The sequence below is a fragment of the Pelodiscus sinensis genome, chromosome 26 (genome assembly GCF_049634645.1).
Source record: "Pelodiscus sinensis isolate JC-2024 chromosome 26, ASM4963464v1, whole genome shotgun sequence".
NCBI classification, from domain to species: domain Eukaryota; kingdom Metazoa; phylum Chordata; order Testudines; family Trionychidae; genus Pelodiscus; species Pelodiscus sinensis.
The window spans coordinates 8,968,681-8,989,652 of NC_134736.1; the positions used below are offsets into that span (position 1 = coordinate 8,968,681).

At 48.8% G+C, this 20,972-nt stretch overlaps 1 protein-coding gene and 1 long non-coding RNA gene across 30 annotated transcripts in view; both read left to right on the forward strand.

The window, feature by feature from the left end:
- The window catches only part of ST3GAL4 (ST3 beta-galactoside alpha-2,3-sialyltransferase 4), a 162,588-nt gene that overhangs the window by 113,968 nt on the left and 27,648 nt on the right, over positions 1-20,972 (forward strand). For 20 of the 29 annotated variants that reach the window (XM_075909648.1, XM_075909651.1, XM_075909653.1 and 17 more), the window contains one exon: positions 13,990-14,083. The exons of the other annotated variants lie outside the window; for them this stretch is intronic. In XM_075909648.1, the coding sequence (XP_075765763.1) occupies positions 13,990-14,083 (94 nt within the window). The remainder of the gene's footprint in view (positions 1-13,989; positions 14,084-20,972) is intronic. 29 annotated transcript variants of the gene reach the window in all.
- On the forward strand, positions 4,702-11,291 carry LOC142820511 (uncharacterized). Its single transcript, XR_012897733.1, has 2 exons — positions 4,702-9,809; positions 10,799-11,291. It is a non-coding gene; the product is annotated as an uncharacterized LOC142820511 (long non-coding RNA).

Below are 20,972 nucleotides of genomic sequence, written 5' to 3' on the forward strand. Positions count from 1 at the left end.
TCACTAGGGGTTTTTCCCCTCTTTTTGCCATGGGTTACCTAACAGACAGTAGGAAAACACCTTTGTTCCTAATGATGACGCACCCTAAATCCGTTCTCGTACCCTAGGGCTAACTCTCCTGTGGCACGGGCTCTGCGTGCTCTCTATTGGCTGTTTGCCTACCTGCCCGAGTGCTAATTTCTTGGCTGAGGTGTGTGGGAGAGAGCAGCGGATAGCATTGCTAGAGCTGTGCCGTTCCCCCTCGCACTGTGGCTCTGGCAGCCAAAGGAGGTTCTAATGAGGCTGGAAGTCCTCTCTAGTCAGGAACTTTCACATTTGTTCTGCGCCCTCCCAGCCCCATGGCAAATGGTTTCTGCGCTAACGTGCTTTGCTACTGGCTTCAGCCCTTCCCTGCGTATTGCCTTTTTGTAAATAGCTAGCAGTGCCAGGCAGAAGGTGAGGGCCATCAAACAGCAGGGCCTCTTAATCTTTCATTCAAGTGCCTACCTTTTAATCTTTCAAGTGCTACAGACTGAGTCAATACAAGAGATGTGTGGTGAGTCTGCATTACAGAGCCTTTCTCCCTGTGCGTACAAGTCAAGCCATGCACTCCTCCTAGTGGTGTTTGCTAGGCCTTTTTGGTGTTCCAGTTTGCACCCTCGCAGGACCTGGCTGTTTCACAGATCTCATGGTTCTCCTCCCAGGTGTGTATCTCCCCGGTGGCACGAACCGCTAAGCTCTTCCTTCCCTTGCCTGAGAGTGGAGAGGAGTGGTACGGTCGGCCCCCCCTTTCCACCCACTAGGCGCTGGAACCCTTCTGCACTTGAAGCCAGACTCAGATGACTTTGCTGGTCACCCACCTGCATAACCTCTCCAAGTTTCCCGTTACGCTTCCAGCTTCATCATTTTCCCCAGGGCACTAACTGGCCACCTACTTCTGTCACAGGGACTGGCCCCATCTGTTGAAGAAAATAGGTTGTATTGCTTTCCAAGACTGCTGGCACCTGCTGTTAGGTGGAAGCGCCATTTCTAGCAGCAGAGCCAGTGCTGCAGGCCTTGAATAACTGGGTAATGTTGGCGTGAACAGTGCACTTGGCCCGCCCCATAGCAAAGCAAGAGCGAGCGCTGTGTCTCCGGATGGGGTTGTGCATGGCTGGAGCACAGGAGTAAATAGTCCTTAGGCTACAGGATGTTCAGCCATGCGTTTGTGTCACGGAATTAATTCTCTAATTGCCCCATCCTGCCTGAAAATTAGCTAATTATCTTTAATTGGCTCTTTGATCACACTTGTGCTCTGGGTGTGTTTGGATTGCACGGTTTCCACTTTGGCAGTTGCAAGCTACTCTGTGAAGGCAGCATCTCGAGAGTCCCCTTGCCTGCCTGCTGCCTCTCGCTCTTGGGCAAGCTGACTTCTGCTACGTGTCAGAGTCTCCTTTGCTCCGTTTCCCTGTCTCAGTCCTGGTTACTGCCTGGGAGCCGGCGGTGTCTGTTCTTCTTTCTTTGTGCTGTTGAGAGATTAAACAACAAATCCATTTGATTCTCGTCTCCAAAAACGAAGTGGTAGGTGCGGTTTGGCTAGAGGATCGCAGTCAGAAAGAAATGCTAGCTTGGGCTAGTATGAAAGAACATGCTGCGTTTAAGGACAGTTTGTTAAACTAGTCTGCAGCTTGTCTTGGGAAAGCCGGGCGGGTGAACAGCTGAAATTCAGAAATCTATTTCATGGAAATGACTTTCACTTACACCTGTAGCGTTCAGTCTCGTGTGCAGAAAATCTGTTGTTTTGACAGCTCAAGATGGTAGCTGACGTTCCTCCACTCCCTGCTGTCTCATTTCTAGTGATGGAAACTGACAAAAACTGCAGCAAAAACAGTGAGAAATGATTGCAATTTCTAGCTGCATATGTTCCCGATCCTTCCCATACCCCGTCCCTCGGGCATCCTACAGACAGCATCAGGAGGAGCGGGGGGTGCCCAGACTACTAAACAGATGCCTAAAAGTGTATTCACGTGGCTGACTTTAGACACTCAAGTTTGGAAATGCTTTGCTTGGGTAATACACAAATCCTCAAACTGTGGAAATTAGTATGGTGTGAGGCTGATTTGTGCCACGTGATAGTCTGACCCATGATGAGCCTAGTCAGATTTCAATTAGATTTTGACAGAAAACATTGATTTTTAGTTTTCAGCATTTATTTTTATTTGTATCAATTTTAAAACGTTTGCCGAAGTACAGAATGATGGTTTTTAAAGTATTTTTAAAAGGTTTTTATTTGCTTTTATTTTTCACAGTTGGGGGGAATTATGGAGTATCAGAGAACGGAGGGGTCAGATTATTTAATAACCATAGATGATGCTATTCAAAAAGCTTTATAGTTATTCATATACAAACTATTAACCCTTATTCCTCGTACAACGAGGTTTAACAGTTATTTCGAGAGAGAGGTTTTCTCTGGAAATAACTGCGTCTACACAGCATCTGTTAATTTGAAATAGACCCATAACATGATTATGCAAATGAAGCGTGGGATATTTAAATCCCAGCTTCATTTGCAATTTTGAATATCTGCATTTGCATCCCTATTTCAAAATAGGGTGCAAGTGTAGACATACCCTAAAACATTCTTAAGCAGCATCTTTTTTTTTTTAACTTTGCCGCTCTTTACATTTTGATTATTGATGGAAATATTCATGCAGTTGGTTTTTGTGTGTATGGTGAAATAGTTGTTTACTGATAAAATATCTCACAAGCCTCTCCCCTCACGTACCTGTGATGTATGTTACCAGCATATTTTCAGGCTGTACAATTATAGAGCTTGTACTTGATCTTGGATTTTTTGGTATGTCTCTGAAACTGTCAATAAAAATTGCATCAGGGTCTAACAAAACACGAGTGAATTTTCTGTCTCTGTCATGTCTAAGCAGTATTTGAGAATCAAGTGCCGTACTCCCAGGCAGGACTGCGGTTTGATGTGATATAAGCACACTTACTAGGACTTGACTAGTGCATAGGTGAAAGGGTGCATCACCCTTTCATTTAGAGTTGATTCTGAGTTATGGGAGCTCATTAATTGCCTTTTAAGAAATGTTTCACCCAATGTTCCCTCTTTGGTTGAGGCCTCAGCTGCACTGTAAAGGTCTCTTCCAATTTCCTGCAATCTGAAAACACTCTAGAGATGCCTCCAACTGCTCACTTAATGAAAAATAACAGAGATTGCTTCCTTGAAGTGTGGCTCTCACACTGAAGTTAACTTGAGAGTTTCCTGAGGTGAAGATCAACTTGATCGGAACTTCTGCTTTTCCTTGGTGATTATTGTAGACTTGGCCCGAGTCTGCCCGCAATACTTACGTTCAATAGACCTGCAAGAGGTTCGATTGAAATCTGTGGAACTATACACATGAGCAAGATACTACTCAGCATGAGCCAGGGTGTCAGAATTGGGCCCTTTGGGTGAGTGTCTGTGGAGAGCTTGTTTTGTCACAGTTCACTTTCCCTTTATGCTTGGTCTTGCTGTGAAGTTATAATGAAGAAAGATGGTGAGAGGTAAAGTTTGGCTCTGGGAGCCAGGTCTCCCCAGCAGCCTGGTAACATTTCTGGTTCTGCCGCAATCTCATGATGTGTTCTTTTAACACACACCCATCCTCAGTGAAGATGGCCAAATAAAACAAAAGGAGGCAGAGGGAATAATGACTGTTGCGTTGGGGATGTATGATGGTCTTGGCCAAGGTATGAGTCCTTCAGTGGCAAAGCTCTAAATCCATATTGGAAACTGCTGAGGATTAGTAACCAAATACATCATGTACTTACCTTTGTGCACTCTCTCAGATCAAGCCAAGTGGTTCACAGAGCGGTTCCTCCTTGGTATGCCTGCCCATCCGGCAGGACAGGGCCTTTGACTCAGCTAATTGGGGGCAGGTAAAGCAGAGCTGGGAGTTCAGGCAAGGGGTTGGAAATGTCTCTGTCAGTTCCAGCAGGAGAAATGGGGGTGGCTGGGTAGGGAAGAGAAGGTGGAATTAATTCCTTCCCTTGATTAAAAAAATGTCTCTTGCCACAGATGGCAGGACAAGGGACAGTGGGTGCAAACTACAGCATAGCAAGTTGAGTGTATGTCTACCCTACACAGCTTTTAGCAGCATTGTCCTATCGACACAGCCATGTTGCTAAGTCAGGCAGGGCAGTGTAAACACGGTTCCCTCAAAAATCTTCCATCCGCTTCCAGCAGCCTTTGCTTTGTGGGCAGGGGAGCAGGCCTGCCAGCAAAGCACTGTCTACACTAGGCCAGGGCAAAGCTTTTGTTGTTCAGGGGTGGGGTTAAGCACCTGTGAATGGATAAAGGCTTTGTCAGTGTAATCAAAGCCTCAGATCAAACCATAGGCCAGGTCTAGACTAGACCGGGAAGGTCACTTTAAGGTACACAACTCCAACCATGTAAGTAATGTAGCTGGAGTTGACATACCTTATGTGGAGCATGGCGCCCTCTTCACAGTGGGAGGTCGATGCAGCAGCACGACTCTTCACTGCCCTCTTGGCCAAACGCAAAGTAAGACTTCTCTCCTGACATGTTTGTTCTTCTTCGAGTGCTTGCTCATGTCCATTCTGATTAGGTGTATGCGCGCCGCGTGCACAGATTCCGGAGCTTTTTTCCCTTAGCAGTATCCATAGGGCCAGCAGGGAGCCCCCTGGAGTGGCACTGGTACACCGGTGCATATATACTGCTGGCCCCTCCACCACCTCAGTTCCTTCTTACCGCCCGTGACGGCAGCTGGAGCATGCTTTCAGGCTGTTAGCCTATCTTTTACCAGTTTTTTTACCCCAAGCCACATGCATCACCCAGGGAACAGGCTTTGTACTCCCTGCATGTTAGGAGGGCGTTGGCTTTTTACATAGACAGGACACAAGGGTTTCGTAAGTCACCTCAATTGTTTATTTCAGTGGCAGAAAGAACGAAAGGGTTGCCAGTCTCGGCGCAGCGTATATCCTCATGGATTACTTCCTGCATTCGGCTGTGCTACGAGGGTGCGGGTAGGTCACCACTGCGCATAACGGCCCATTCCATGAGAGCCCAGGTGACGTCGGCAGCGTTCCTAGCTCATGTGCCGATCTTGAAAATCTGCAGGTTAGCGACATGGTCGTCGGTGCATACCTTTGCGGAGCATTATGCGATTACACAACTGGCCAGGGAGGATGCTGCTGTTGGGAGGGCAGTTCTGAGATCTGCAGAAGGATAATTAGGTAGTCACCTTCCGACCCCGCCTCCGAAGGGGGACATGGCTAGGGATTCACCTAATCAGAATGGACATGAGCAAGCACTCGAAGAAGAAAAGGTTACTTACCTCGTAACTGTAGTTTTTCAAGATGTGTTGCTCATGTCCATTTTGCATCCCACCCGCCTCCCCGTGTCGGAAGGAGCCGGCAAGAAGGAACAGACGGGGTGGAGGGGCCAGCAGGGGTATATATGCACCGGTGTACCGGCACCACTCCAGGGGGCTCCCTGCTGGCCCTATGGATACTGCTAAGGGAAAAAAGCTCCGGAATCCATGCACGCGGCGCGCGTACACCTAATCAGAATGGACATGAGCAACACATCTCGAAGAACTACAGTTACGAGGTAAGTAACCTCTTCTTATCCCCCTTGGTCCTGATATCCTGAATAAACATCCCTATTCATTGAGTTGCCACAGCTCTTATCTTGGACAAATACATCCCAGTCTAGACCTGTATGGCTGTATCAATGTAACTGTCTAGCGCCTGGTACACTAGCAGAAGCTCTGCCAAGTTCCTGGACTGGACAATGATCTTGTGAGCATTTTCTTTGATACATGGCCTGGCTTTGGTTCCCAGCCCCTGGGTCAGGTCACAGACGTTGCTGAGAACCTCCCCTTGTCTGAGCACAACACACAGAACATTCTAGAGCAGGGAACACAAAGTCTGTGCCTGCCTTTACCGTTCGATGCCCTGGGTGTGTGTCTAAAGGCCGCTTCAGATGCGACAGACTCCCACCCCATGCCCCCTTCCGATAACTGTATTCAGCTGGCTCTCCTCCAGCCGCTGCAGCAAGAGGAGGCCTGACATGACAGAAGCCATTATCAGACAGCCGTGGCTATCTCTAGCAAGCCGAGCAGCTATCTCCCCCTCCCCACACCCCTCTCCCCCCCACCAGCTTTTAAAAGAACAGGAGCAAGCTGGAACTAGATAGAGGCAGACACAGGATGTGACTGAAGATGACAGCGTGCCTTTCTCCTCCCTGCCCCACTGCGCTCTGGGCCCAGAGCTGGCAGACCCATGGAATACATCATGAGAGCCGGGCACTGCCTCAGTTGCCTTGGGGCTGCAGTGCTGAGGCTGTGGCAACCCTTCCAGAGACTGTAGCAAGGGCCAGCAATTTTCAGGCAATTCTTGCCCCTCCAGGGACAGAAGGAGTTTTTGTTTCTGAGATAAAGCGAGGCTTGGCTTTGATACTGGGGTGTCCTCTCACTTAGGGGGGTGCTGTGCCATTGCTGGCAGGCAGGAACTCCGAGAGGCCGCTTGCATCTCTGGCTGCTGCAGTCTTCTCAGTCTAAGGTGTGTCTCAGCCCTCGTTCCTGCCTCCGGCCTTGAACACAGAATGGCCCTTGTACACCCCAGTGCTCTGATCCCCATTATACAGATGGGGAAAGGAAGCGAGAGAGAGACTAAGCTGCAGATTTCCACCGACAGGACGGGATCAGATGTGCGCCCTGACTGCAGTGCCAGCCAAGCACCTAGCACCAGCGGGAGTGCCCTTTTGCCGAAACAGCTTACTTTGTGTGTGGGAGGAAAGAGAACGCTGCTGGTGAAAGCGCATCACTTACCATCTCTTCGTTCTGCAGCCGTCCTTCACCAAGCACCCTGACTGGACCCCAGTGCTACTGCACTTCCAATGTACCCTGACTGGCAAAGCTCTCTTAGTGCAGACGTGGTCTGAGTATGTACGCAGGATTGGACTGTCTAACAACCCAACTCCCGGATTGCCATTCCTCTTTAGAGGGCTCTAACTGACCCAGTGAGCCATAGTGTTCTGGGCACGTAGGTAGATAACAGGATCTAATGTTTGCTGTTTGGAAATTCACAGCTTCTCTTTTCACATGGACTGTCAGTGGCTCCCGAAAGGGAGATGATCGAAAGCCAATTCTTACGCTTGGTTTGAACTTAGAACTGATTTCCCAAAGGACAAAGCGTGAGTTGCAGCCACAAGTAATGCCGGAGTCTGTTGCCCCGTGTTGGGGGCCACCCCTCACGTTGGGTTTTGCCGCCCTCCTGCGGGGCATAATCCCGCCCACTTGGGCCTACGCCCGAAGCGTGATGCGCCTTTTTTTCGGGGAAATATGGCCCACTGGCCTAGCCTCAAAAGTCCACTGCCTCTGCAGTAGGGGAAATACGGCCTCCCGGCCTAGTCCTCAATACGCAGGCCCTGAGGCCTAGTCCCAAAGTCCACTGCCCCTGCAGTAGGGGAAATACGGCCTCCCAGCCTAGTCCTCAATACGCAGGCCCTGAGGCCTAGTCCCAAAGTCCACTGCCCCTGCAGTAGGGGAAATACGGCCTCCAAGCCTAGTCCTCAATACGCAGGCCCTGAGGCCTAGTCCCAAAGTCCACTGCCCCTGCAGTAGGGGAAATACGGCCTCCCAGCCTAGTCCTCAATACGCTGGCCCTGAGGCCTGGTCCCAAAGTCCACTGCCCCTGCAGTAGGGGAAATACGGCCTCCGAGCCTAGTCCTCAATACGCAGGCCCTGAGGCCTAGTCCCAAAGTCCTTTATCCCAGCCCCCACTCGCCGGGGTCTCGGGCAGCAGGGGTAAGGGGGCCCGGGCCCTCCCTCTCCATTGGCCCCGACCCAGGGCCCTATGAGCGGCAGGTGGCTCCCACCACTGGCTCGGGGGGCTCCTCCCTGCAAGGCGCCAAGCCCTCGGGGCTTTTCCAGCTCCCTGCCCTGGGTCGCTTCCTCCCCCTGCCCCCGGCCGTCGTGGTCTCACCGGTCGGCGTGGGTCGCGTGGCAGTCGTGGCACGTCCCCCGTCAGGGCTGGGGGGCGGCCGGTCCGGTGCCTGGGTCACGGCGAGGGCGGTCGGCTGGCGGCTCCGCCGTCGGGGCCGAGCTCGGCTTGGGACTGGCGGCGGTGGATCCAGCCGGCCTGGCAACTTCCTCTCTGCCCGTCTGGTCTGTGCCGCGGGCCGTGGGGCACTAGCCCCAGCTCTGGCTGCAGTCTCCCCGTTTGGAGCAGGCCGGCAGGCTTTTATACCTTGGTTCCCCCAGGAACATGCCCAGTAGGGCTGTGTGGGTGGAGCCCTCTCCGCCCCCGGCACCAGGTGGCTGCCCTGGGCTTCAGTGCGGGGTGGGGCTGCCCCATCACACCCCGGTATACCTGCATTTCCACACCCAGGGATGGGATTTGGAGATGCTGGCACCATTTGCCTCCGTTGATGCATTGGCCTTTAAATGGCCCATGTAGTACTTAGGCTGGTCCGCACATGAATTGTTTGGGAACAGCTATTCTGGCATACCCCCATCCATGTCTGGATAGTTCTATTCCAGAATAAGAAGGTTTTGTTTCCTGTGTATCTTGGCCCACCTTCAAAGTAGATAAGTTGTTAGCGTAATCCACTGATGTTTCTTTGGTGCCTTCCATTCCCAAGCCAGAGTGACGTCATCCACCAATGAACTGCCCTTCTTCGGGGTGGAACATAGTTGGTGTTTTACTGCACATAGCAACAGTGTAGGAGTACAGCATGCAAAGAAGGTATAAGGGGAATTTAGAAGGGACAAATGTAACCACCTAACCTGAAGATTGAGTGGGATGCCTGGGGTTAGCATGGGGGTGACCGGGACAAGCAATTGACCGTTGGAATTGTCATTCTGCTAGGTCAAGTGTGTCTACTAGCTATCTGTAGTTGTTGCATTGGGTAGCAGATAAGATGAGTGCTTTGGGACTCTATTGCCATATAGGTTATCTCTCCTCTGCACTTGTTTTGCTGCCTTGTGGTATTTTATTTTAATTTTTGACAGGTTGAGAATGTGACACAGTCCCTGCTGTGGTCCCTGCATGCTGCAGCTACCTGGGCCTCTTTGATTGCTGATGGTTATGCTATCTCATTGCCCTCTGGTTCCTCCGAGACGTCCTTTGCCGTGATGGCTACCAAAATCGTGAAATTGGCAAGGCCTGTGTTGTGCTGAGCCCACTGCTCATGTGCTGTCCAGGATTGCCTCCTGGTTTCCTGGTTCTCTGCCTTCTTCCATGTTACTTTACACTTAGATTGTGTTTGGGCATCACCTAGCTCGTGGGTCCTGACCCACATGTAGGGCTCTGGGTTCTACCGTATGTGATGTAGTGGGGGGGGGGGTTGTCTGCTTTTGTGATCATGTGCTGTTCTGTGTCTGTGCAGGGCCCGGTGGGGGTTGGGGATCTCCTGAGCCAAGACATGTAGACAATAGCCTGGCAGCTTCTCACTTGGCCGGGGGAAGGACTTTGAACAAAGGAAGGGGTGTGACTGCTTTGGGGAGTGAGTGACGGGTGGCTGGGAGAAGGGGCAGTTTGGGGGAGAAAGATGAGCAAGGCAGACTAAAGCCAGGAGAGGTAAGGCTGTCCACTCTCAGTGTACCCTGCTATCATCGCCTGTGTCCCGGAGAACCAATAAACCTCCTACTCTACTGGCTGACTGAGAGTCCCACCTGGCTGCGGATAGGGGTACAGAGTCGGGGGCTCCCCGATGCGTCATCACACCGTAGCACACTAATAAACAGTGATGTCATCCCTCGTTACCAAAGTGTTAGCCAAACATTCCGAGTCAGGTTGGCAATAGGTTGTTTGGATAGGAGAAGAAACAGGTGAGGGTCGAGTATTTCTTTGATGCAGTTTTGTTGATTGCCAAAGAACCGCATCCTGGTTTCCTGACCCCAGTGGGAAAAACACAGCTGGAGAAAACTCCTTTGTTCACTGTTCCAAGTCTTCTTCCAGGCAGACCTGAACCCAAAGAGCTTTTTCTCTTGACTTGCTTCTAGGGCCACATTATCAGCCTTCAGTTTCTGTCTGCGTGGCTTGAGCTTGCTTCTTCAGCTCATCCTCTCTCTTTCTCTTGCTCACACCCAAAATTTGAGTAAATCTTCCATCCGTATAATTCTAACTCATGAGTGAACTCACATTAAGGATGTTAAGTAGTGGTTAATTGACTAATCGAATAGTCGATGCATTTTTGCATCGACTATTCGATTAGACAGGGCGCCTTTGCCTTGGAAATGACAGTGCTGCGTGGAGCCTGGGGTCAGCTGGGGACTCCCTCGCTGACCCTGGGCTCTAGGCGGCATTGCTGCTTTGAAATGCCTCAGGGAGCCCAACACCAGGCTCCCTGCAGCATTTCAAAGTGGCAGCGCCGCACGGAGCAGCTGAACTCGGGCTGCGTGCGACACTACCACTTTGAAGTACCCCCTTCTTCTCTCCCCTCCTCTTGCTGCCTCTATCTGATACAGGCAGCAAGTGGGGGGGGGGGGGGAGAAGAGAAGCAACTCGTCAACTATCTAGTCAACTATTGTGTTGACTAGTCCTTCACATCCCTAACTCACATATGCCTTTGTTTCAGGCAAGGGACTGATGAAACGTCTCTTGCCGCTGTCTGGAATGAAGCTTAGACACACCTGACAGTTTAACCCAATCCCCAACATTAACAGCTCAGAATCATTGTCTCTCTGTTCCCATGAGCTCCGTCTCTTCCATATATTAAGATTGTAAGTGGTTTGGGGGTAGTGATAGTTTTTTCCTTTCTGTGCATTAATTATATTTTCCTTTATATGCATGAATTTTTCATTATATACGTTAATAGTGCTTAGAGGGATCTGAACCCTGATGGAGCTGTTCCAGGCTACAATAATGCAAAATGAATAATCCTCAGAAGTTCAGCTAATAAAGAAGAACTTACAATATGCCCTGCTTCCCAAGCCTTGCAGATGCCTAATGTAATCTCATAATAAATGGATCTGATGAGGAAAGAGAACATGGTCATTGGTGAAGAGGGAGGAAGGAATAGATGATTTGAGGACCATGGAGCAATAACATTAAAGATCAGCGTATGACGTCTCTTGTGAGTCTGAATACTCCTGTTTGAATGACACAGCATTCTACAAGGAATCCCACAAAATGAGACGTGCATTTCCTGGTACAGCAGAAAATCAATCCCTCGAAGTTTCACCAACTGAAAATAGAAATTGACCCCTAAGAGAGACATGCATTGAAATAGAGGCAGACTATGAGATAAAACCCAACAAAAGTGCACATCTCAGTGTTAGTAATAATAAAGAAAGCTCTCCTGGTCTGCAGTGATTTTATCTAGATTGCTTCCGTGCCCTTTGTTGATTACAGCCTACGTATCTGATTTATACACCGGCAAGAGTAGAATTCTGTGCTGTTACCAACTGGGGTTATAGCAGTCGATATATTTTACACTGTGGTTTGTATTTACAATTATTGCAGGCTGAGTGATGTGAAATATAGTGGCTGGTGAGTGATGTCTGTTACTACTGGTTTTATTAAAACTGTCTATTTTTGTATTAAAAGTCCCAGTTGTGAAATAACCCCCAGAATGTAACCACGGTGCTGATGCTTGATTCTGCTTCCTGATAGGAGGAGGGCAGCGTCTGTCACCAGGTGGGGAAAAAGTTGTTAAACTAGAACCCAGGGCAGCTAAGTTGGTTGCCTTACTCAGCCGTATTGAAGCCAGGGGGACAGCAGGATTTAGCTTGGTGGTTGTGACTGTGTAGCAGTAATTCCTAGGACAAGCCCCTAAGAGAGCAGCGCAGATTGAAATTTGGAAAGGCAAGAGAATTGAGGTGCATTTCTTATCTCTAAAGTACTCTGCACCTTGAAGAGGCTGGAGATGTAGGGTACGTCTAAACTACATGGCTCCGTAAACGGAGCCATGTAGATTTGTTGTTTTGGCAAAGGCAAATGAAGCCGCGATTTAAATGATCGCGGCTTCATTTAAATTTACATGGCTGCCGCGCTGAGCCGACAAACAGCTGATCAGCTGTTTGTCGGCTCAGCGAGCTAGTCTGGATGCTCCCCTGCCGACATCAAAGCCCTTTGTCGGCAGCCCCGGTAAACCTCATCCCACGAGGAATAACGGGGCTGCCGACAAAGAGCTTTGATGTCGGCAGGGGAGCGTCCAGACTAGTGTGCTGAGCGGACAAACAGCTGATCAGCTGTTTGTCGGTTCAACGCGGCAGCCATGTAAATTTAAATGAAGCCGCGATCATTTAAATCGCGGCTTCATTTGCCTTTGCCTATGTGTCTAATCTACATGCCTCTGACAACAGAGGCATGTAGTCTAGACACAGCCGTAGATACCAGCAGCTGCTAGTTTTTTCCCTTCCTCACAAATTCCCCATGGGGAGGGGGTTTCTCCACCCAAGGAGCTGCTTTGTGTCCTGTCTGACGCTTGGAAGGTGGATCCCATTTGCAAGAACCCTTTCTGGCTCATACACAGGCAGCTTGTTGGATTCCAGCTCATTGGAGTTTGATCCTGACTTTGCTCTGTGCACGGTGCCCTTTAGGTCTGCACCCCACCTCCCCCTTGCTCTGTCAGTGTGCATCCGTGATGTGTACCACAGCCTTGCTCTGTGCTCATGTACCCCTGTGCTCATGTGCCCAAAGTCTGTGCTCCCTTCTCCGAGTCCGGCTGCATACTGAACCCACAGGTGCCTTCTGTGTTTCCCTTGCTCTGCTTCTTCTAAATGTTTTTATCCCTGTCACACCAGGCTTTTAACCATGCTAAGAAGTAGAAGGAGCTCACTCGCAATCTAGACGTAGCCTGAAAGCCTCTTTCGAAAGAGAGCGTCTAGACTACAACCAGTACGCGAAAAAGCAAGCTGCTTTTTCGAAAGAGAGCACCCAGGTAGTCTGGATGCTCTCTTTCGAAAAAGCGCAGTTTGCATTACCACCTTTTTTCGAAAGAGCACTTTCGAAAAAAGGCGTTATTTCTCGTAAAACGAGGTTTTCCGCGGTCAAAAAAACTGCTGTGTTCTTTTGATTTCTTTCGAAAGAATGCGGCAGCAGTCTAGACGCAGGGGAAGTATTTTCGAAAAAAGGCCACTCTTTAAAAAAAAAAAAACCTGTAGTCTAGACTGCACCCTCAGATTTGGCATAGAAGCATGGCATTTTTGTAGGTCCTACTAAAAGAGTAGCTGTTGCATTTGCTTTATATTGTGTGTGCAGGGAAAACTCCAGTCGTTTGCAATCTGGAGGCTTTTGCTGTTTTATCATTCTGATCTGAAATTAGATCACAATCTGGACCCGGAAACGGGTCTTGCTTTCTTGCAGGCAGATTTCAGAGCCTGTGCTAACTCCAGCTTGCGTTTCTGATAGCTGATCTGCCCTTAATCACTCCTGCTCTCCCGAGAACAAAGCCCTAATTTAAAACAGATGAGAGATAATGTGAGAATTTCCGGAGTATAGAAAGCAAAGGCTTTCGTCAGATGAATAGAAAGCAGACAAGTTACGTGTTCCACATCCGTTCTTGTGCCGTGCGCTGCCTCTTTTCAGAGATGGTAGGGAAAAGATGGTGGAGAGATGCTATCTGGGCTACCCAGAGCATTGGTGACCGTGTCATTTTAATAGTAAATCACTGCCTCATCTGTTTTTCTCCCCTTCCTGCCACCCAACTGAGAGAGACATTCAGGGGAGAGGGAGACAGCAGCACTGTGTGAAGTTGCCACACAGTTGAGGGTTCTCTGGACTCTCCCAATTTCTGGTAAAGAGGTGATTTAGTTTATCCTGTGCCAGCAGGGTGTGAGAGGTCACTGCACAGACCCGATCAGCTGGGTGGGCATGGAGCGTGGAATCCCGAATGCTAGTCATATTGCAAACCTGCTCTCTCTAGCCCTCTTCTTGCGGTGAGAAGTGTGTGTGTGTCTCCAGACTGGGGTGGGGAGGGGTGGGCGGATGGGACCTCTGACTATTGGAAAGTTAGTGCCTGGGTACTTGACCATCTGCTGAGATGAAACTGACGTGATTTTGCAGGGTAACAGACAGCACCAAAGATGTCGTGTTCTCTCTGCATGGGGGAGAGATGTGAACTGTGAGCTCCTGTCTACCCGTCTGGTTGCTGTGCAAGGTGAGCTGGTGCTTTGCTTCTATCAGCATTTTTAAACAAGGTGTTTGGTTTTTCTCAGCCGGGAAGGGGGGGCTGTAAACAAGAGCCATGCAGAGAGGATGAAAAGGTGCAGCTCTCCGCCACATCCCAGGCCATAACACTGCGTTTCCCAGCGCTCTGTTTCCTTTTGGACGGAAGGATCCACCCCGCAGGATGGCCAGCAACCCCCGAGCCACCTCCACGGTCAAGCCCCGCCTGGCACTGGCAGTGGAGGGACTGGGAGTATTTAGAGTGAGCCTGACCCAGAACCCAGTGACGCCAATGGCAAAGCTCCTCAGACTGGCTGCCTCTTGGCCTTCTACATGCCTTGTAAAATGGGGACTGTGGAATGGCCTGCTGCCAGCTAAATCCCAAAGGGCCAAGAGGAGCAGCCAATAATGGCGGGACCCTAAAAGTTAAATGCCAGAACCTATGAAATGCCATAACTGTGCCCTGCTGGTACCTGGTGAGATTGCTGGGAGCAGTATGGGAGAGCAACAACATGAGCTATAATAGGTACCTACGTGCAGGGAGACTGGAAGCATCTATCCCATAGTTCCCAACAGTATTGGTAGGAGCTTTGGGGTCCTGTGATGGGGTTCCCGCTCCTCTCGCAAGAGCCCCCTTGCCTGAGTGCATGTGCCTGCAGGCATACTCTGTCACTTCCTGCTCCAGAATAGAGCAATGCCCCAGAGCTCCCTCCTCTGGGGTGCCGCAGTCTCCAGTCCTCTTCCCCCCAGGGGCTAATGGGGACTTGAGAGGGACCCAGGCCTGCCCACTACTCTGGACCCCGGGCCAGGACCCCTGTAAATAGCAGCTGTCCATTGTGTCCGTTCATTCAAGTTCTACTGCTGCTCAAATTCCCTGGGTCACTTCCCCATGACCCTGCCCCGTCTTTTCCCTTTCCTCAGGGCTTGGCCAAGATAGAGTCCCAGCACCGGCACCAGCTCCCTCTTGTTCTCTCTGGCTCCTGGCAGCACCATCCTGTGCAGCGCTCCGCCAGCCAGCCACACCATCCACACTCCGGCAGCTCCAGCAGGAACTGCCTACGTCTGGCCCAGCAGCTCTCTCTTTATACGAGCTTCCTAGGCCTTGATTGGCTGCTTCTCACACAGCCACTCAAGGGAGCTTGGAGGACTTCTCTACTACTCTTTTCGGGGGCGGGGTATAGGTGAGCCTCAAAGCCTCCAGTAGGGGGCCACTGGCCTAGTCCTCTCTGTAACAGGCACCTTCCCAACCCACAGCACTGCACTGTGGGATTCAGGCGGGTGAAGGATACAGTTCTACATTTTCATAGCTTTTAAGCTGGATCATCTCCTCCGCTATGTCACTTCCCTATTCATTCATGATTCTATAGACCTCTATCGTATACCTCCTTAGTCATCTCTCTTGAAAGCTGAACAGTCCCAGTCGTATTAATCTATCCTCATATGGAAGCTATTCCATCCTCTAATCATGTTGATTTTCCTTCCCTGTACCTTTTCCAATGTTAATATTTTTTTTTCGTGATGGTGTAACTGGAATTTCAGGCAACATTCAAGATGTGGGTGTACCACAAATTTACACAGAGATATTACGATAATAAGGCAGTAAATAGCTATCCCTTATCTAATGGTTCCTACCTTTCTGTTTGCTGTTTTGACTGCTCCCTCATATCGAGCAAATGTTGTCAGAGAACTATCCATGATGACAAGTATCAGAGGGGTAGCCATGTTAGTCTGAATTTGCATAAACAATGAGAAGTCCTGTGGCATCTGACGAAGTGGGTCTTTGCCCACGAAAGCTTATGCTCCAATAAATCTGTTAGTCTATAATGTGCCACAGGACTTCTCGTTGTTGATCCATGATGGCCATGTCTACACTTGTGGCTTCTTGCGTCAGAAATATGCAAATGAGGCTAAGCGTGGAATATCGCCAAGCCTCTTTTGCATACCTAATGAGCTGCCATTTTGCAGAAGAACCTCTTACGCCAGAAGGAGCTGTCTGCACTGCCCCTTCTTGCACAAGAAAACCCCTCTTGCGCAATGCCGTTACGCCAATTATTTTAAGGATTAACGGCATTGCGCAAGAGGGGTTTTCTTGCACAAGAAGGGGCAGTGTAGATGACTCCTTCTGGCGCAAGAGCCGCTTCTGTAAAAATGGCAGCTCATTAGGTATGCAAATGAGGCTCGGCAATATTCCATGCTTAGCCTTATTTGCATATTTCTGACTCAAGAAGCCGCGAGTGTAGACATAGTCAATGACTCCAAGATCTCTTTCTTGTAGCTAATTTACTCCCTATCATTTTGTATGCATATGTTGATATTGCAATTTCCAGTGGGGATTACTTTCATATATCAAAACTGAATTTCATCTGCCACTATGTGGCCCAGTCACTCAGTATTGTGAGATCCCTTTGGTACTGGCAAGGCCACATCTGGAGCATTGCATCCAATTCTGGGCACCTTCCCCCTCTACCCACTGCGATACAGGAAGGATGTGGAAGCATAGGAGAAAGTCCAGCAGAGGGCAACAAAAATGATTCGGGGGCTGGAGCACATGACCTACGAGGAGAAGCTGAGGGATTTGGGCTTATTTAGTCTGCAGAAGAGAAGAGTGAGGGGGGATTTGAGAGCAGCCTTCAACTACCTGAAGAGGGGCTCCAAAGAGGATGGAGAGAGGCTGTTCTCAGTGGTGACAGATGGCAGAACAAGGAGCAATGGTCTCAAGTTACAGTGGGAGAGGTCTAGGTTGAATATTAGGAAAAACTATTTCACTAGGAGGGTGGTGAAGCACTAGGATGGGTTGTGTTTCCCACTGATTGTTTGGCAAAGCTTCCTGCTTCTGAGCTTCTGATGTAGTTAATTTTTTTCCTGTTAGCTTTTGTCTTTTTTTCTAATTGCAAATTCTTCTTTGGACTCCTGTCTAATATTATGTTTACACTTGACTTATCAGAGTTTGTTATTTTCTATTTTCCTCAATAGGATTTGATTTCCAATTTTAAGATTCCTTTTTGCCTCTTCCTTTTTACACTGTTGTTAGCCATGGTGGCATGTTCTGGTTCTACTATTTTTTTAATTTCATGTGGTGGAGTCTCCATCCCTAGAAGTTTTTACGTCTCGGCTTGACAAAGCCCTGGCTGGGATGATTTAGTTGGGATTGGTCCTGCCTTGGGCATGGGGTTGGACTTGATGACCCTCTGAGGTCTCTTCCAGCTCTAAGATGCTATACATTTTAATTTGAGTCTCTGTTGTGATGTTTGTAACTAGTTTCCATGCAGCTTACAGGTATTGCATTCCTGTGAGTGTTCTTTTTAATTTCCAGTTAACTAACTTCCTCCTATTGACTTAGCACTTCAAGAACTATGTTGGTTTCTTTTGGTATTTTTCTCCCTATCAGGCTGTTAAATTTAATTAAATTGTGGTTGTTGTTACCTCGCGATTCAGCTATATTCACCTGTTGGACCAGAGCCTGTACACCACATAAGACTAAATCAAGAACTGCCTCTCACCATGTGGGTTTCAGGGCTAGCTGCCCAAAGAAACAGTGATTAGTGGTATTGGAAATTGTATCTTTGCATTCAATAGTCGAATCCCTCTATTATCATTGTGCTTTGTTTTTGTTGCCTCTCTGATGTCTTAGAGCATTTCATAATCACCGTCACCATTCTGGTCAGGTGATTGGTAGTATACTCCAAGTGCTATACTCTTATGAGTCAAACATTCAGTTTTAGCTTGCGAACAGGAACAGCTAACAGGAGAGTTTGGAGAGGGAGTTCTCCAGGTAAAAGAGGAGTAAAAACGGGACTCTTGTGGAGCTTCTGAAAGGTTTGAAATCTAGAAGCCTCTGTTAATTGGCTGAGCCTCAGTCAGGGGGAGGGGCTACCGGAGCTATATAAGCCTGTGAGTCAGCGACCAGGGAGCTTGCGACCAGGAACAGCTAACAGGAAAGTTTGGAGAGGGAGTTCTCCAGGTAAAAGAGGAGTAAAAATGGGACCCTTGTGGTAAGTGGCTGTCTGGAGTGTGTGTTTGTGTGTGGGGGAGTTATTTGCTGTGTGCTGAGCTTCTGTTTGGTTTGTTTGTTTGTTTGTTTGTTTGAAGGAGCTTCTAAAAGGTTTGAAATCTAGAAGCCTCTGTTAATTGGCTGAGCCTCAGTCAGGGGGAGGGGCTACCAGAGCTATATAAGCCTGTGACTCAGCGACCGGGGAGCTTGTGAACAGGAACAGCTAACAGGAGAGTTTGGAGAGGGAGTTTAGAGGGGGAGGTTAAAGGGCACTAGTGACTTCTGACCTTCTTTAAAACATAACTCTTAGAATAATCTATATTCCAGAATCCCAGTTTATACTTAAACTTATTCATTAGAAAAATGGAGACAGAAGCCCAGCAGCAGAGTGGGGGCTATCCTGTTTATTTCATCACATGTAACATGTATGATTACCTGCTCTGTGGGCAGGTGGCGTATGTGTGCACCCATTGCAAGGAGCTCCTGACCCTCAGAGTCCGAGTTCGGGCTTTGGAGGCCAGGGTGGCTGAACTGGAGGAGCTAAGGGAGGTAGAGAACTATGTTGATGAGACTTTCCGGGACACTGTAGTACTGTCCCACCTCCAGTCTGAGAGCCCCAGTGCTCTTAAGGAGGATGAAAGTTTCAAGGGAACAGAGCATTCAATGGGAGCAGAGGGAAACCATCCCGTAGTTGGGACCCTCCTCCCAGAGGATGTTGCGGTATCCTCTCTCACTGAGGATACCTCTGAGGGAGAGGGAATGCCAGTTAGGAAGAGGCAGGTGTTAGTAGTGGGTGATTCGATCGTTAGAAACATATATAGTTGGGTTTGTGATGACTGGGAGAACCGTATGGTCACTTGCCTGCCTGGTGCGAATGTTGCGGATCTCTCGAGGCATCTAGATAGACTTATGTGTAGTGCTGGGGAGGAGCCGGTGGTTGTGGTACATGTAGGCACCAATGACGTAGGGAAGGGTAGGAGAGATGTCCTGGAGGCCAAATTTAGGCTGCTAGGAAAGAGACTGAAATCCAGGACCTCTATGGTGGCATTCTCGGAAATGCTTCCAGTTCCACGCGCAGAGCCAGGTAGGCAGGCGGAGCTTCGGAGTCTCAATGCGTGGATGAGACGATGGTGTAGGGAAGAGGGGTTTAGATTTATTAGGAACTGGGGACACTTCTGGGAGAGGGGGAGCCTATACAGGAAGGATGGGCTCCACCTAAACCAGGGTGGAACCAGACTGCTGGCACTAAACATTAAAAAGGCCATAGAGCAGTTTTTAAACTAAGAGATGGGGGAAAGCCGATTGGTGCGGAGATGCATGTAAATCGGAGGGAGACTTTTCTTAGAGGAGAATCCATTGATAGAAATTCTCTAAGCTGTAGTCAGAAAGAGAGGAGGGGAGAGGGCAAACCATGGGCCAGAGCAGACAAACAACCGCATACAAAGGAATCCAATGCATCAGGGAAGGGCAGACAAATAAGCAGTGGCAAATTTTTAAAGTGCTTGTACACAAATGCTAGGAGTCTGACTAATAAGATGGGTGAACTGGAGTACCTCGTATTAAATGAGGAGATTGACATAATAGGCATCACCGAAACCTGGTGGAATGAGGAAAATCTGTGGGACACAATCATACCAGGATATAAAATATATCGAAAGGATAGAGCAGGCCGGGTGGGTGGCGGAGTGGCACTGTATGTGAAAGAGAATGTAGAATCAAACGAAATAAAAATATTAAGTGAATCAACATGTTCCATAGAATCTCTATGGATAGTAATTCCATGCTCCAATAATAAGAAATTAGCAGTAGGGATATATTACCAACCACCTGACCAGGACAGCGATACTGACATTGAAATGCTGAGGGAGATTAGAGAGGCTACCAAAATAGAGAACTCTATAATAATGGGGGATTTTAATTACCCCCATATTGACTGGATCCATGTCACCTCAGGAAGAGAAGCGGAGATAAAATTTCTCAATGGCTTAAATGACTGCTTCTTGGAGCAGCTGGTGCAGGAACCCACAAGGGGAGAGGCAATTCTCGATTTAGTCCTGAGTGGAGTGCAGGATCAGGTCCAGGAAATAACCGTTACAGGACCGCTTGGGAATAGTGACCATAATATAATAACATTCAACATTCCTGTGGTGGGAAGAACACCTCAGCAGTCCAGCACCCTGGCATTTAATTTCAAAAAGGGGAATTACACAAAAATGAGGAGGTTAGTTAAACAGAAATTAAAAGGCACAGTGACTAGAGCCAAATCCCTGCAATCTGCATGGAAACTTTTTAAAGACACCATAATAGAGGCCCAACTTAAATGTATACCCCAAATTAAAAAAACATAGCAAGAGACCTAAAAAAGTGTCACCGTGGCTTAACCACCATATAAAAGAAGCAGTGAGGGACAAAAAGGTATCTTTTAAGAAGTGTCAAGTATCAGAGGGGTAGCCATGTTAGTCTGAATCTGCAAAAGCGACGAGGAGTCCTGTGGCACCTTATAGACTAACTGAAGTGCAGGAGCATAAGCTTTCGTGGGCAAAGACCCACTTCGTCAGATGCATGTATTGGAAATTTCCAGAGGCAGGTATAAATATGCAGGCCAGGATCAGGCTGGAGATGACGAGGTGGATCCAATCAAGGAGGATGAGGCCCACTTCTGATGAGGATCAGCTGCTAGAAGATGGCACGGGATGGGTGCTGTAGAAAACGCTGAGATGCGATGTGCTGCTCTTCCAACTTCTGCTCTACTTGTCTCCCCTTCCTTGTTTGTTGTTAACCCTCTGCCCTTCTCACTCTGGGCTGTCAAAGCAAGTCAGAATTATCCCCCCATTTTACATCCATGGGAGGTGACTTCCTTGAGGTTCCCCCGCAAGCCGGGAATAGAATT